General features: G+C 38.1%; 1 protein-coding gene across 1 annotated transcript; it reads right to left on the reverse strand.

Moving 5' to 3' along the window:
• Positions 1-258: 258 nt before the first annotated feature.
• Positions 259-15,727, reverse strand: LOC144533834 (phospholipase B1, membrane-associated-like). The gene is given in 35 exon segments (XM_078275400.1): positions 259-1,197; positions 1,404-1,460; positions 1,462-1,479; positions 1,568-1,663; positions 1,756-1,860; positions 1,952-2,033; positions 2,920-3,014; positions 3,109-3,174; positions 3,283-3,363; positions 3,452-3,503; positions 3,603-3,702; positions 4,645-4,688; positions 4,776-4,843; positions 5,617-5,675; positions 5,995-6,055; positions 6,318-6,395; positions 6,627-6,698; positions 7,622-7,717; positions 8,687-8,791; positions 8,880-8,961; positions 9,072-9,172; positions 9,251-9,316; positions 9,406-9,486; positions 9,780-9,831; positions 10,461-10,569; positions 10,668-10,711; positions 10,880-10,953; positions 11,600-11,614; positions 11,616-11,659; positions 13,666-13,726; positions 13,826-13,900; positions 14,086-14,157; positions 14,943-15,014; positions 15,446-15,553; positions 15,653-15,727. Coding segments are annotated over 35 exon segments (2,592 nt in total). The 3' UTR covers positions 259-1,071.
• Between the last annotated feature and the right edge of the window lie 382 nt (positions 15,728-16,109).

Below are 16,109 nucleotides of genomic sequence, written 5' to 3' on the forward strand. Positions count from 1 at the left end.
GTCATACTATAGTATGTTATAAAAAGTCATAATATAGTATGTCATAATAAATGTGGGAACTACGCATGTCAAATCCATCACTTACGGAGATATTTTAGTCTGGACTAAATCCCTAGAGCCACCCTGCTAGCATGGCTAAAAAAGTCACATCAGTGGGTAGACACTCAATCAACAATGGCTCAAATATTGTTGCAATTTTATTTCATCAATAAATAAAAATGAGAAGAGAAATTAATACAAATTCTGGATTTAACAAACTCTGTGCAGTTCAAAAATTATAAATGTTGTATATACTTGTTGATATTTTGTTACTAACATTATAATCACATTAGTTTCTATAATGTGAACAGGCTGCTGGTACTGCCACTCTAACCCCAGTCTGCAGCTCTGCAGCTTTCTAGATGATTTTTACAATAGTCGAATTTCAATAGCTACATTATTACATATTACATATATTACAATATATATTGCGATACATCAACCAATGTGTCCCTGAGCAAGACACTTAACCCCTAGTTGCTCCAGAGGTGTGCGACCTCTGACATATATAGCAATTGTAAGTCGCTTTGGATAAAAGCGTCAGCTAAATGACATGTAATGTAATAGCTCACATCCACAACTTCAGACAAGCTGTCTGTTCAATACTTGCCTCAAGTGAAACAACAGAGAGATAACGTAAACAGCTTTTGAACAACGTCAAACAACCAGGTAAACAACAAAGATGCAGGAATTGGTAGACCAAACCAGGGCTACAATGCATCTGAATAGTGGACTTTAAGTCAACCGATAGCAAGAAAGAGGACTGTAATGACATATCATTGCTGCTGTTTCTGCTGGATGTTTCTTCTGGAGTCCACTCGCTGCCCTCTAGAGGTAAAAAAAAATGCTTAATGCAGCTTTAAGCTTAAATATACTGTTGACAATAAATACAGCTTTCATAACATAAACTGCATTAAAAAGCAGTTCCTTTCATTTCTACTGCTTTCTCCACTTTGTTTTTCCGTCGCTGACAGCTGGAGAGAATTAGCCAGGCAAAAACAATGCCAGCCAGTAAACTGACAATTCCCACAATCACTGGCATCCACCACCAGGCATGGAGGAGGGACACGTTGGCACAGGGATGATTGGTGCAGGACTGGTGGTGGTCACTGGTGGACTTGGTAGGCTGTTGATCTTAGTGAAGATGAAGGGATTGGCCTATAGGAAACATAACATGGTTCAGTGAAGAACTTTAAGAAATGAAGAACTTCAAAGATTATGGGTTAATGAGTAAAGTAATATGGAGACCAAAAGTGTTCAATATTAAATAAATCAGACATGAAATAAACCAATAGTTAGGTGATACAATAATAATTTGTGAGCAGTGGGATTTCCCTCCAGACTCTAAAAATGTCCACACATACCTCAGAGGGACAGTGGATCTTTGAGCGGTCATATGTGAAGTTGTTGTAGTTCTGCTTTTCTGCCTACGGGCTCCAACTGTTAAGACAGAAAGATATAACTGTGAAACCATAAAAAATGCACTTGGAGGCACTGGTCATTGTGCTGCAGTTTGGTCAATGCTCACCATGTTATTCCACAAGGCAATGGCCATCTCAGCATGAGCTCGCTCACTGATATGGAAACAGTCCACAGAGAAGAAACTCGAGTCAACCTCACCCTCCTGGTGAAAAGAGTAGATTTTTAGCATGGGTATGTTACATTATTTGTGTATGGGTGCTTGTTTGGATACATTTGTATGTCTCTGTAACTTACTCCAATATAAGGGATAAAGGAATTGTGTAAAAAGGGTTGAAGGACAACAGCAAAGTCTTCTTTTCCCTCATAGCGATTTCCAGAAATAAGATGCTCGATCTCAGCCTGGGGAAAAAAAGAAGAAAATTGGAGAAATGATAAAGGGAACCCAATTTAGAAAATAATTTATATGGTTGAAAGAGCTCTTAGCTTTTACCTGATACTCGCGATTGATTTGTTTTATCTCTTCAAGCTCTGGGGAGTTTACAGCTGAATTGATAACACAGGGACAGCTGGTCCTGTGAAAAATAGATTACTGTTTATTCTCCTTTTGCTGAGATAAGGGAAGGAGTTGACCCTAAATAAAAAAATCAGTGCAAAGACTTTTCCATACCAATATCGTTGAATTCCGAATTTAAATTATTGACTGATCTTGTAAAAATAAATAGTTGTAGAGGTTAACAGTAGTTAAGACTGTTAGAAGTAATTGTCAATGCATCAAACCAACTGAACCAGAGGTATTTGCAACATTTCAAGTGTTCCCAGGAACCGCTGCTTTATGTCCACTAAAGCTTTTGTAGTAGCTTCAGTCGAAATGACAAATATTGAGACTATGACATAGTGTTAATTACAAAATAATGATACTTTAGAGTGAGAGATGTGAACATATAAATAGATCAACACAAATATTGCTGATAGTCAAATCCACTTTTTCTAATTTGGAAAGTCTGTCTCTTTTAAAACTAACATCTGCTTGAGAAAATCTTGATCTTTCTCGGATGCTTAATGAATAACATTTGTCCTAACTAGATTAAATAAAAAAAGAAATTACACCACTGGAACAACCAATCTTAATTGCTGGAGGCTTAAACTTGTATTTACTGATTTCTTTTTTTACCACTTGGGGGCAGCAGAAACAAGCTTTAAACAGCGATGACATATTTTCTTTTAAATTGATATTGCCGAGCATCACACATCCTGCAGATAAAGATCATTCATTTGGAATCTTGTTTGTGTCCACCCAACAAATGTAAATCCAATATTCACTCTTCTTTTAGCTCTGTTTTGGTCTCCTAATATACATATCTGGCTTTTTAGATGCTAAATTCTTCACCAGCTAGTTGCTAATTTTGTCTGTCTGCTGTTTGATGATGAAACAGAAAGGAAAAAACAGGCAAAACAAACCTCTGCAAGAGGGAACAGCCAAGCGTGTTCCTCATAACTGATTTCAATGGATCTATCTGCAAGATTGCCACAACATTGACCAACAACCTCGGTACCTAAAGATACAGAGAGTAAAGAATAAGAAAACATGACACACTTTTACTCACAAGGACAACAGCTGACAATTACTTATAGCGTATAATATCTCACCTCTTTGTATAACATGTCCAAACTGAGCATCAGATTGTGGCTGTAGTTCTTGGGTGACAGATTATTCTGCAGATTTGTAAAATATGTTTTTTTACTGCAGTTCCATAACAACAACAGTAACAGAAGTGTGTAGTTATTTATGTACAATACATTCATTTTAATAAGGACACTTACTTGGTCTATGCAGTAATTGCAAAGATCATTTCCTCCAACAAATATTGTCACAATTTTCCAGTCCTTTTCAAAATTCACCTCCTGTGTAACGTGTACAGAACGTGAGCATGAAAGACGTAGAAACCAATAGAACCATCTAATAAATTACTTGTCTTTGGGGAAGTCTTACCTTATTTTCTTTAATGGCCTTGATGAGAGCTTGGACTTGTAATGCGATATCTCTGTCACAGAACAAATACAGTAAATATGTGTTAGAGTGATGACAATGGGTTGCTCAAATGCTTTACCCAGGTGGAGGAAATAAAAGAATATGCATATACAAGGTCTTAGCTCCAGGTACAGCCATGTTGAAGAACTTCTGTCTGGAGCCTTGGCCTTTGGAGAAGCCCTTTATGAAGGGGTTGAACTTCTTCAAGATGTCTGAGGAGAAAAAGATGAAAAACATTCCAGCTGAGAAGTAGTGCACTGCTGGTTTCTGTCACTCTAGCAGCTGGTAAAGTAGTAAAAGTTCTCCTGCCACATTACAGCTCTTCAACTGTCTACAAGTCAAGCCTGCATTTAGTAGCTCCCGCACAGGAATGTCTAAGCAGACATTGAACTTAAACTTCTGCTTGTACAAGTGTCCCTAGTCTGTTCCTAGACCAAACCCTCTTAACTGCACAAACTCATGATAAATAACTGCTTGTTTCAACCTGATGAATGCCACCTGAACATGAATAGGTATGTATTAGTGAGATATAAGCATTAACAAATCAGTGTCCGCATATTGATTTATAAGGCTACCTGTTCTGCTCCATTTGTGGAGTAGCGCGTCATTTACAAAAATGTCACATAAGAATGAATGCAATATTTTCACACTGCAGAGCTTTAAGTCATGCAGCCAAAAACTGAACAAATGTAGCAGTGTGTGATCATATTAGAGGACCCGAAACAATTGGAAAATATTAATAATTAACAGCTGCCAACAACGTCATCAGAGCAACGCTGTAGTGTGACAGACATAAAGAAGAAATGGTTTGACATGAAGTTACTTAAATTCCAAATTCATTACCATTAAGGCATTATATTTCTTAAATCAAACAAGTAAAGTGTTTGGAGAAGACAGGCAGGCAGACTATCTGTACATGACTAAATTAATTTTGTATATGAGGAAATTGGTGAATGTGACACTTTAGAACAAATCCGTGTGTGCGAGTATTTCTGGCATGAGGCCCATTGTTTAGAAACTGCCCCACATTAATGTTAAAAAAATGTCTAAAAGATTTTCAATACTAAAAAGAAGGCTTCTCTGCAGCATTATGCAGGAGAGATTGTTATTCCTGTCAGATATAGTGACTCAGAGAAACTAACGCATAAACTCACTTGGTAGTGTTGTGACCGTCTCCAGAGTCTGATCCCCTCCAATGCTGCAAAAAAAAGACAACAAACATCAGCCCTGTTTGCAAAATGTGAGGGTTAAAGTATACCTCAATAACACTACAGGCATGTCGTACCTCCATGATACTCCTTTATACTCTTTATTGAGGTCAAACAGGTTCTTTGCCTTAGCGCCAGTGCCTGCCTGTGAACATAGAGCCACATATGAAGACACACACACACACACACAAACACACACACATAAAATGAAAATAAAATTAAAATAATATGCTGCAGACGACAGTGAGACACTAACAAAGATAAGTCTTACATCAAAGCCTAAACATCAGAACATAAAAGGGGTGATCATTACCGGTGCAAGCTATTTGGCTGATAACAATTTCATAGTTCATAGTTCAATGGCACTAAATAGCTGACCTGATACCAACAGGTTCACAGTGTGTGCTTATTGCCAGTGGTGTAGTCTACGTGATACGCAGGTATACGCAGTATAACCACAAAGAAAGCTCCAGGATTTCCATATACCCACTTAAAAATGTGCAATGGCACATAACAACATACTTTCCATTATAAATTTGATATATTTTGAAATGTCATCTGTGTTTTTCTTCTTCACATAGGCTTAATAAAGGTATTTCCACCGTAAACTGGTGCATAAAAGTGTATCCCCCATTCCCATATATATATATATAAGCCCATACATATACAGTACAGTATACCCACTACAATACATTACACTACACCACTGCTTATTGCTGAATGTTTCCCGTCAACACACACAGACACATATACCATATTATGTTAAAAAAACAAAAACATAATCATTACCTGGCAAGTACTCATTGTCTATTGCTGATTAAGTTAGGTAAAAGATGTGGGAGTTTCTAACATTTGTTTGTACATTATGTGTCCTTCCTTGTACTTATAAACTGGATATCATTGTGTTATGACACTAACCGTTGTTGAGTCTCCCAGTGCTGCCACCACCTTGATGTCTGCTGGTCTCAGCTTGTGAACTACAAATAAAAGACATAAAAAAGTTTTAACCTATTGACATCAAGATTGACGGCAAACATCATCCCTATACAATGTATTATTAGGGACCTAACCAGCTCCTATTTTCTGCAGCCACTGTATAATTTGTATTTGAATAGAGCATCCGTTAAATTATCTTGATGAGACATTGAAATAATCCAGATGACAATCGGTGCTGTTGATATAAGCCCTTTCATTCCCAGTGTCACTGGTGGTGTGCATAGCTGTCTTTGTTTCAGATATTAACAATAGATAAAAGAGGACATCAAATCTCATATTGACTGATATGGTCTGTCTCACCTGAAGTTGGCACAGTGTCAGATGGAGCAAGGTCCACACAGGAGAAATCAGATCCCCAGTTCTGGTGGGAATGAAACATCAGAACGTATTGTCAATATGTAAAATGACTTGAGAAAATAGATGGATGTACATAACTAGAGTAATTTATTTTATTATTTTATTTTTATTCAAACTGTGTGATTAGTGTGACATCTTTCTGTTTCAAAACTATGAGTTTCTGTGAAATGTTAGCTTCATTCAGATCTTTAGTTATATTAACATTATATATTTTATTTGTACTAGAAGTCATTTCTCAGCCTCTCAGACAGAGTGTAAAGGCTTACTGTGATAGGTCCAGGTGTTGGAGAGGGGCCACCATATATGTAATTGCTGTTGTTATAGGTACGGATGAATGGTGAAGTCTATAGGCAAAGGACAGAACGTATATTACATGATGGCCTCAAAAAGAAAACTAAGAAACTGTTTGCTGAAACATTATAGACTTCTAATAACAGAAGCTTTTGAAATTCATTTATATTATGTTCCTCACAGGATTGAACTATCATACAATTTACAAAAAAACACATAAACCAACATTTAAAGCACTGACTCTTTATTTTAACACAATTTCTTATGGAGTTTTTTTTTCTCACCTTAGTTGGACATTTCAGGTCGAGGTCTACAGTAAAATTCTGTATGGTAGTCTTAGTGCCCAGAGGTTCCAGCTGGGGAAACAAGAGTCAGAGTGAGGCTGAGTATCATTAAGCATGTTTTATTTAAAATAGGCCTACTGTTACGTAAAAAATGATGATCACATTTATTTATTTAATCATTATTTATACAGGTAATCTCATTGAGACACATAGGGTCTCGTTCTTAAGAGAGACCTGTTTGGGACAATACACAACATCAGTTACAGACAGACAAACAGGTAATACATCACCCATTGCTATTAACCTATGTGTGTTAATTGTATAGCCCACTTGTTCTTGATAGGCTGGAAACAATTGACAGCGCTGATGGTTAGCTTAGCACGCATATAACCATAACCATAGTAAATCAAAGGCAGCATGCTAGCTACCTTTATATGTTAAGCTAAAGGTCAATGGTTTGGGCTACTACTTAGCCTACTGCAGGGCTATTGAGGCCACACCCACAGCACGGATCATTTCTAGAATCCAACATTCTACAGCAGATTGAAGCTGATTGAAGACAGATTGAAGACAGTACTGCATTTGAGCCCAAGGACTACATCCCATCCAAATTCCCATAATTTTCATTAATTCCCATGAAAGTTTCCAAATTGGAATGTTTCCAAAATTCCCCAGCTAAAAACTTTCCATGGAAAGTTTCTGGAAATTTACCAGAAAATGTCTGCCCCTTTGCAACCCTAAGCCTACTCTATTTATATGTTTACTTGATTAATTGTACTTCTTATGGGGATTAAATGGTTGACCTATTACTCTAATATGATATGAACATTAGGCTACACTTTTGTGCATCAAGTTTTCTTGTTATTAGACCAGTTTCGTTTTCATACTACAGATGTCTAACTCTCTGTCAATGGTGTCTTAGCTTTTTCTAATTTGTAATCACTATCATTGAATTTGTTGTGCAATAATTTTCTCATTGTCTGTCAGATACCTACCATGTTGTTCCAGAGGGAGCGAGCCATCATTGTCTGGGCCTTTTGGCTGAGATGGAAGCAGTCAGCACTGAAGAAGGAGCGATCTGCACGGCCATCCTGTGGAAAAGGTATGTTACATGTATGAACTATTCTTTATCAATCAGAGCTGTAAAATGTAGGACTGCACTAGGTAGGAGTTTGGCCAATGTAATATGATGCAGGCTACAAAAAAGGAACTATTAAGTAACTAATTATTAGGAAGAAAAGAGAAAAAGGACTGTGTGGCAACCACTACACAACTTTTGAAGCTTGTGTCCTAAAATCCAGTTCTTAATAATAAACAAACCCAAAAAAGCTATCTCTGTTTTTGTCTTTGGAATGTAGGGTCTCAAATTGAACTATATTGACTAGATAATGTTGAAGGAATAGTTCAAGATTTTGGGAAATACAGAAGTAATATATTTGCTGTCTTGCCGAGAGTTAGACATGAAGCTAACACCAGCAGCCAGTTAGCTTAACATAAATACAGAAAACAGGGAAAACAGCTAGCCTGGCTCTGTCCAAAGACAACGAAATCTGCCTACCAGCAAACTTACTAATTAACATGTTACATGTTGTTTATTTAATCCATACAAAGAACAGTAACAAGTACAGACAGAGCCATGCTAGCTGTTTCCCCTGGTTTCCAATCTTTGTGCTAAGCTAAACTGGTGGCTGGATGTAGCTTAATATCACACAAACATCTGAGTAGTATCAATCCTCTCATTTAATTCTCTGCAAGAAAGCAAATGAGTGTATTTCTCAAAATGTCCATTGAAAGTGAGCTAGCCAGAGAGCAAATGGTTTTGTACATTGACTTTAGATTGGAGTAATGGAAAAAACAGAATATCAACAAATTCCAAATTTGATTAGTGTTAACTGCCCACAATTAATGTACATGTTATATGCTAAAACACTGCCCTAAGAGGCACTGTCATTATTCTGGTGCTAAATCTGTGGTTATGTATTGGATAAAGTAGATAGACCAAACTCTCATGAAGTCAGTGCAGCCAGTCCACATGTGAAAGACAGAGCTTTGTTACTGACCGGCAGTCTGGGGACGATGATTCTTCTGAAAAAAGGCTGGACAACCACAGTGAAGTCTGAGCGAGTATCGTACCGGCCTGACTCCACAAGCTCATGCAGTAAACGCTTAAAGAAAGAAAGAGAATGTGTCAATCTCTGATGATGAACTGGGCTGTTTCACAATCATACTATGCTTTTTTGTTGTCTTTGATACCTGATAGTTTCTATTGATGTCCTCCACCTTTTGCAGAGCTTCAGAGTTGGGCAATGGCAAAATAACACAAGGACACATAATCCTGGCAAAGAAGGGATACCAAGGTGTTATACCACTGTTTATGATTATGTATTAGAATTTTTTAATATCTCAGTGAGAATTTTAAAAGGCATAGAGAAAAGTGATACTCACTTTACGAGCCAAGTTGGGCATTTCAGTGAAGTGTCGCTGTGCATTTCTCTCAGTGGGACAATATGGAGAGGCTCTACTAAGTTCACTAGAGCCCGTGGCATCTGACAAAGACAAGCTCAAATAATGCTCACAATCTATGGAAGTAAATAAAATGTAGCTGCATGTCTGTCATTTTTTACCTCTTTGTGTAGATAATCCAGGCTGTCTCGAACATTACGAATATAATTCTCTTCAGAGTAAAGGAGCTGTAAAGAAACGGAAAGCATTTTCAGGTTGTGTCTTTTGACCCCTCTAAGAAATGATTTATGAATTATTACTTCACATTAGTACTCACAGAGTTGTAGCAGTGGTCACATATGTCATTTCCACCAATAAAAAGGGTGATCACCTTCCAATCTAATTCAAAATTGATTCTCTGTATAAGAAAGAAGAATGTGAGGGAGCATGAGTAGTATGTACAGTAGCGGTATTAAAAAGGAGAATTCTTCTGTCCTAGTCTATGAGTAAGTACATCTCTTGGAAGTAAGAATCAAATTCTACATGCGTGTCTCCTAGATTTGCCAAATTTGGACTTTTATAAAAACGGAAATGTCTTCACTATTGTTATTGTCCAAAGCGGATGTAAAATATACAGGTGCAAGAGGATTTTATAGTGGAGTTAGCAAATTTAAAAATAGGTAAAAAATAAATAAAAAGTTATAAACTTACAGAGTTATTCTTCATCCTTGCCACCAGGGCTCGCACCTGTTTTGGTATGTCCCTTAAAACACGCACAACATGAAATATCATGATGAAAAGATTTTTCTCAGTTAAAAACACATTTATTTTTAATAAATATATTCATACAAATTCTACTTTCTTTCAGCTATTAGTAAATAATAATAATAATAATAATAATAACAATAATAATAATTTTGATTCAAGGTCCAGAAAAAGCTACAGTAGTAAGAAGACCTTAAGGCAAGATTAATATAGTCTAGTATATTTCCCCCCTTCCCCTTCTTTATCAAATGGCTTTCTTTTCCTTTTCCCGTTTATGTTAAAACTAAAGTATATGTAGGTATTGTAAAATTTAAAGTTAAGTATAAAAATATGAACTTTAACTCACTCAACTAATATAAACTTCCATTGGATTGTAAGGTGTGTGTTTTTTAGAATAGTTTAGTCATTTCACTAAGCTGTATTTAATAGTGCAAGGAAGATGTGTTTTCATGCAATCTAAAAATATGAACTACTCAACTGACAATAAATGATATGTCAAATGGATTTGTTAATAACTTTGATGCATGTATCTAAAGTTAAGTCAGCTTAATTCTTATAACATGAACAGGTATTATATGATTAAAAACAGCTAAGAGGCTGCTGAAGTTGCCTTTTGATAGGACTCACTTGCTCTTAGCTCCTGCTACAGCCTGGTTAAGGAATGCCTGAGGAGTTTGCTGCTCGCCCTTTCCAACAGAGTAGCCCGTCAGGTTGTGGTTAAAATGTTTTAAGATGTCTGTTATAACAAAGAAAATAAGTATACAAATCCCAGAGCAATAAAGACTAACTTTAACATGTTATCTGAAACAGAAACAAGTCATTAGGAAGACTCACTGGGCAGCGTGGTGACAGTTGTGAGGTTTTCATCTCCACCAATACTGCAAAAAACACAGAATACAGTGTTAAAATTATGACTTAAAATTACTTTCCAACTAAAGGAATGATGGTCATAGAACCATGTTTATACCAACACTGCAAGACATATACCATAAGCATTATGTTGCAATATTATAGTGTGATAGTTATGTTGGAAAGTCCTGACTTACCTCCAGGATAAACCTCTGTACTGACTCAGGACGTCCAGGACGTTGTTAGGGCTGGATGCGATACCGTTCCCTGCCTGACAGAGAGAACAGGACAGTATGTTTTTGTCTCTTCTTTTAATGTAGATATTAAAAATGTGTGATTTCATACTGGTACACCACTGTATTTTGTCCATCGTTTCATTTCTCCAATATAATGATTTGATAAATGCCCTTGAGATCTTTGGACTGTTCACGCACTTAAGCCAACTGTTATGCAGGTAAATCTGATTGTTTTCATTATTGATAAATCCACAGATTCTGTTTTTCAGAAATAAATGTCAGGTCATTCAATGTTTATTAGCAATCATACATATCATCTATTAAATCACACATCCATCTGTTGTATCTTTGTAATACTATCAGCTGTTCTTTTGCACTTTTCAGACCCTTTGTTTATCTGTACAGTATATTTATCTAACTCTAACTTATTACTGCACATAACTGACATTTACCCTCTTGGGTAAAAATACATCCAACGTAGAGTTACTCAATTTTAATATCCAAGGACAATTCTTCTCTTAACTGTTCAGAATATAACATCATCCACTAATTTGAGCCACTAATATACAGTATTTTACTGGTCGTATACTGCATATTTAGTGTAGATCATGGTCCTACTTCCGAGATATTGTATTTTGTTATAACTTTCTATCCACTTGAAAGAATGACAAAATTACTCACTGTCAGAGAGTCTCCCTACAGCAGCCACCACTTTGATATCTCCAGGCCTAAGTTCATGGACTGGGAAAATAAAAAAAGGCATCTCAGACCAGTCAGACCAGTAATGGCTCTATGAATTAGACAGCACAGGACTTTCAGAAGGACTGTACATATAAAACTAATATAATTTCCATCCATCAATCCATCTCCGTCCGCTTATCTGGGGTCAGGTCGCGGGGACAGCAGCTCCAGAAGGGGACGCAAAACTTCCCTTTCCCGAGCCACATTAACCAGCTCCGACTGGGGGATCCTGAGGCGTTCCCAGGCCAGGTTGGAGATATAATCCCTCCACCTAGTCCTGGGTCTTCCTCGAGGCCTCCTCCCAGCTGGACGTGCCTGGAACACCTCCTTAGGGAGGCGCCCAGGGGGCATCATTACCAGATGCCCAAACCACCTCAACTGGCTCCTTTCGACGCAAACGAGCAGCGGCTCTACTCCGAGCTCCTCACGGATGACTGAGCTTCTCACCCTATCTCTAAGGGAGACGTCAGCCACCCTCCTGAGGAAACCCATTTCGGCCGCTTGTACCCTGGATCTTGTTCTTTCAGTTATAACCCATGATAGGTGAGGGTAGGAACGAAAATTGACCGGTAGATCGAGAGCTTTGCCTTTTGGCTCAGCTCTCTTTTCATTACAACGGTGCGATAAATTGAATGTAATATCGCCCCCGCTGCGCTGATTATCCGACCAATCTCCCGCGCCATTGTCCCCTCACTCGCGAACAAGACCCCAAGGTACTTGAACTCCTTCACTTGGGGTAAGGACTCATTCCCTACCTGGAGTAGGCACTCCATCAGTTTCCTGCTGAGAACCATGTCTCAGATTTAGAGGTGCTTCACACTCGGCTGCGAAACGATCCAGTGAGTGCTGAAGGTCACAGGCCGATGATGCCATCAGGACCACATCATCTGCAAAAAGCAGCGATGAGATCCCCAGCCCACCTGACTGCAACCCCTCCCCACCCCGACTGCGCCTCGATATCCTGTCCATAAATACTATAAACAGGATTGGTGACAAAGCACAGCCAACCCTCACCTGAAACGAGTCCGACTTACTGCCGAGAACCCGGACACAGCTCTCGCTTTGGTCGTACAGAGATTGGATGGCCCTGAGAAGGGACCCCCTCACCCCATACTCCCGCAGCACCTCCCACAGTATCTCCCGAGGGATCCAGTCATACGCCTTCTCCAGATCCACAAAACACATGTAGACCGGATGGGCATACTCCCAGGCTCCCTCCAGGATTCTTGTGAGAGTAAAGATCTGGTCCGTTGTTCCACGACCTGGACGGAATCCGCATTGTTCCTCTTCAACCTGAGGTTTGATTATCAACCGAACAATCCTTTCCAGCACCTTGGAGTAAACTTTACCAGAGAGGCTGAGAAGTGTGATACCCCTGTAATTGTCACACACCCTCTGCACCACCCCGGTCTGCCACTCCTTAGGCACTGTCCCAAACTTCCACGCAATGTTGAAGAGGCATGCCATCCAAGACAGCCCCTCCACACTAATATAATGTGTGTAATCATATTAATATGGCAATAAAACTAGCTAAAAACACTTTCTAGTAGGATCCAAAAATAAAGTACTAATTGAAAGAAGAAGTAGATTATCAGAAGCAATGTTAAACAAAACTTAAGCAAAATTTAAACAGAGATAGGCACAATATTAAAAATGATAAATATACAGATTAGTGACAAATGAAAGGAATATTCAATATAAAGTGCATATACATATTTATATATTGATATATATACATGAGATACATTGTATGTCAATGTAACACCTTTGTTTTGTATTTTCTTCATATTTGAAGTAAATAAGAAAGACTTTTGCTGGTTTTGCAACATGAAAAGCCTGTCTATAAAAAATGACACATGAATGCAAATTATAAATACATTCTCCCTGCATATTTCAATGTGATAAGTCCCCATGATAAAACAATATTTGGCTTGTTCCAGTCAACTGAGAGTCACCCCAGCACCTGATAAATGCCTAACATGTAAGTGTAAACCATCTTACTGTACCTGAGGTGGGTGTGGAGGGTGAGGGGCTGAGGTCCTCACAGGGCATCTCTGTGCCTGTAAACTGACCGGTCACACAGAGCAAATCCACAGTCAGAACTAAACAGGAGGCGTACAACGCTGCCACAACCTCCATTCTGGCTCAATACCACACTAGACTCACTGGGAGGAGGAGAGGAGAGGCATCGCTGTGGTGATATGAAGGAGAGTTTCCGTCCGTCCTCAAGAAGGGTCGGTCCTTGGGGAGGGAGGTAGATAGCCGGAGAGAGGAGGAGGAATAAGATAAAAGAGGTAAGTTGAGAAAGCAGTGTAGAATATTAGTTTGGCACACTGAAACCTGTCTATAAATAAAGTGCATCTAATAGCACATTTTAGCATGCTGATTTAACTGCATGTGTGTGAGTTTGTAGCACAGTTACTCACCTCAGTTGGACATGGCAATGCCATGATCTTTCCATTGTCTTCTGTGTTATGTCGGCCACTTGTGGGCTGCAGCTGAAAGACAGAAAACTCATTGTCTTGTTCATGTTTGCAACAGGGAGAACAATGACTCTGTATGTGTATGCGTACAGTGGTCAAATTTTATGAAATTACACAGTTTACATTTACTCAAGTAGGCTACTGTACAAATTTGAAGTACTTGTGCTTTACTTGAGTATTCCCATTGTATGCAACTTTATACTTTTACTCCACTACATCTCAGAGGCAACTACTTTTTACTGCACTACATTTGTCTGACAGCTGGAGTTACTTCTCAGTTTACCATTTTTCATACCATTCCTGTCTATTTAAAACCATGTATCTCTATGATTAGGGGATTTTGAATTTGATTTGTTCTGCTAAATAAACAATTTAAAAAGCAATGTTACAAACATATAATGATCTTATAGAATATGATGCATTACTGTAGACTACCCAACACATAGAAAAGAGTTAAAATTAGCACAAGCTTAAACATCTACAGCAGTAAAATGCAACATACACACTAATGCAGCAGTAATACTATTCTAGAAACATCATATATAAAAGTAAAACACTGACAGGGAATATTTTACTGCAGAATGACTACTTTTACTTTGTTATACTTTAAGTAAAATGTGTTACATACTTTTAACTTAAGTAAAGTTTTGAATGCAGGACTTTTACCTATTTGAGAATTTTCACAGTGTGGTATTAGTACTTTTACTTAAGTAAAGAATCTGAATACTTCTTCCACCACTGTGTGTGTGTCTGTATGAGAAAGAGAAAGCAGGGGTTGATTAGATTGCTTTAGGCCTCACCAGGTTTGTCCACATCTGCACCATCAGTTTATCAGTTTGTTGTGATGCTGACTTGGAGAGATGCTTCCCACTCTGTTAAAAAAAAGAACATCAACAACATCGTACTGTACTTTAGATACATGAAGTACATCTTCAGTAAGATAACCACGACTGTGTATCTGTTACTGTCACAAAATTGTTACTTGGTTTTCATTTGTGACATTTTTTTATTGTCTTAGACAACATGTTGACTCATCGCAGTAAGAAAAGGGTTTAGATGATAAAATCATGCTTTTCTTGATATGACAAGTCAAAATGCCTGCTGTGAAAAATGCCTCTTCGAGGAATCATTTCGCACTATAAAAAATGAAAAGGCACATTTTGTTAGTTCAGATCTGTTTCTTAATAATTAATAAATCAGGAGTCAAAGGACACACGTCCTTTTATACATCACTGATTTTTAAGGCACTAAAGTTCTTTGTGAAAGATGATGCAAGGGATGCGAGTTGTGCGAGTGAACTCACAGAGACAGATGAAAGGTCGGTGATGAAAGGTACATCCTGCACAATGACAGTGAAGTCATCTCTGTCATGGTACCAACGCTTCTTTACCATGAGCTCATCCAAAGACTCCTAGTCAGTGAAAAAGGAGTTGAGAAGAAAATTTCACAGCAGCTAAAAACAACCAAAGGACTGAATGATCAGATATTCTGGTAAGACTAATGGACGAACCTGCAGAGCATGACTCAACATGGCCCTCTGAAGTCTGTCCTCTCCTTCGTTGTTTGTCTCCGTGCATCGACACATCCTGTCAGTAAAACAGATTGTTAAAACGTTATATGTATATTACTATTACTACTTTTAGAGGAAAAAATAAGTATCAAATCACATATGAACTCACTTGTTGTGGAAACTGCCACGCTCTCCATCCCACAATGCAACACTGACGATGGTCCTCTTCAACTGCAACACAGTTAAGTGAAACAAAATGTCAAGTTTATGAACATTGGCAATGCAGTAATAGCGACTGAATGAAAAAGACTGTACACAATCTGAATTAATACCTGAGAGTGCAGCAGCTGCAGAGCATCATCCACCTCTTCAACCACGGCTTTAATAACAGACTGCACCGGCACACAAACACAACAGTCTGAGACTTCAGTAACCTATTTATTAATCTGTCAAATTA

This window comes from Sander vitreus, chromosome 18, assembly GCF_031162955.1.
Source record: "Sander vitreus isolate 19-12246 chromosome 18, sanVit1, whole genome shotgun sequence".
Classification (NCBI taxonomy): domain Eukaryota; kingdom Metazoa; phylum Chordata; class Actinopteri; order Perciformes; family Percidae; genus Sander; species Sander vitreus.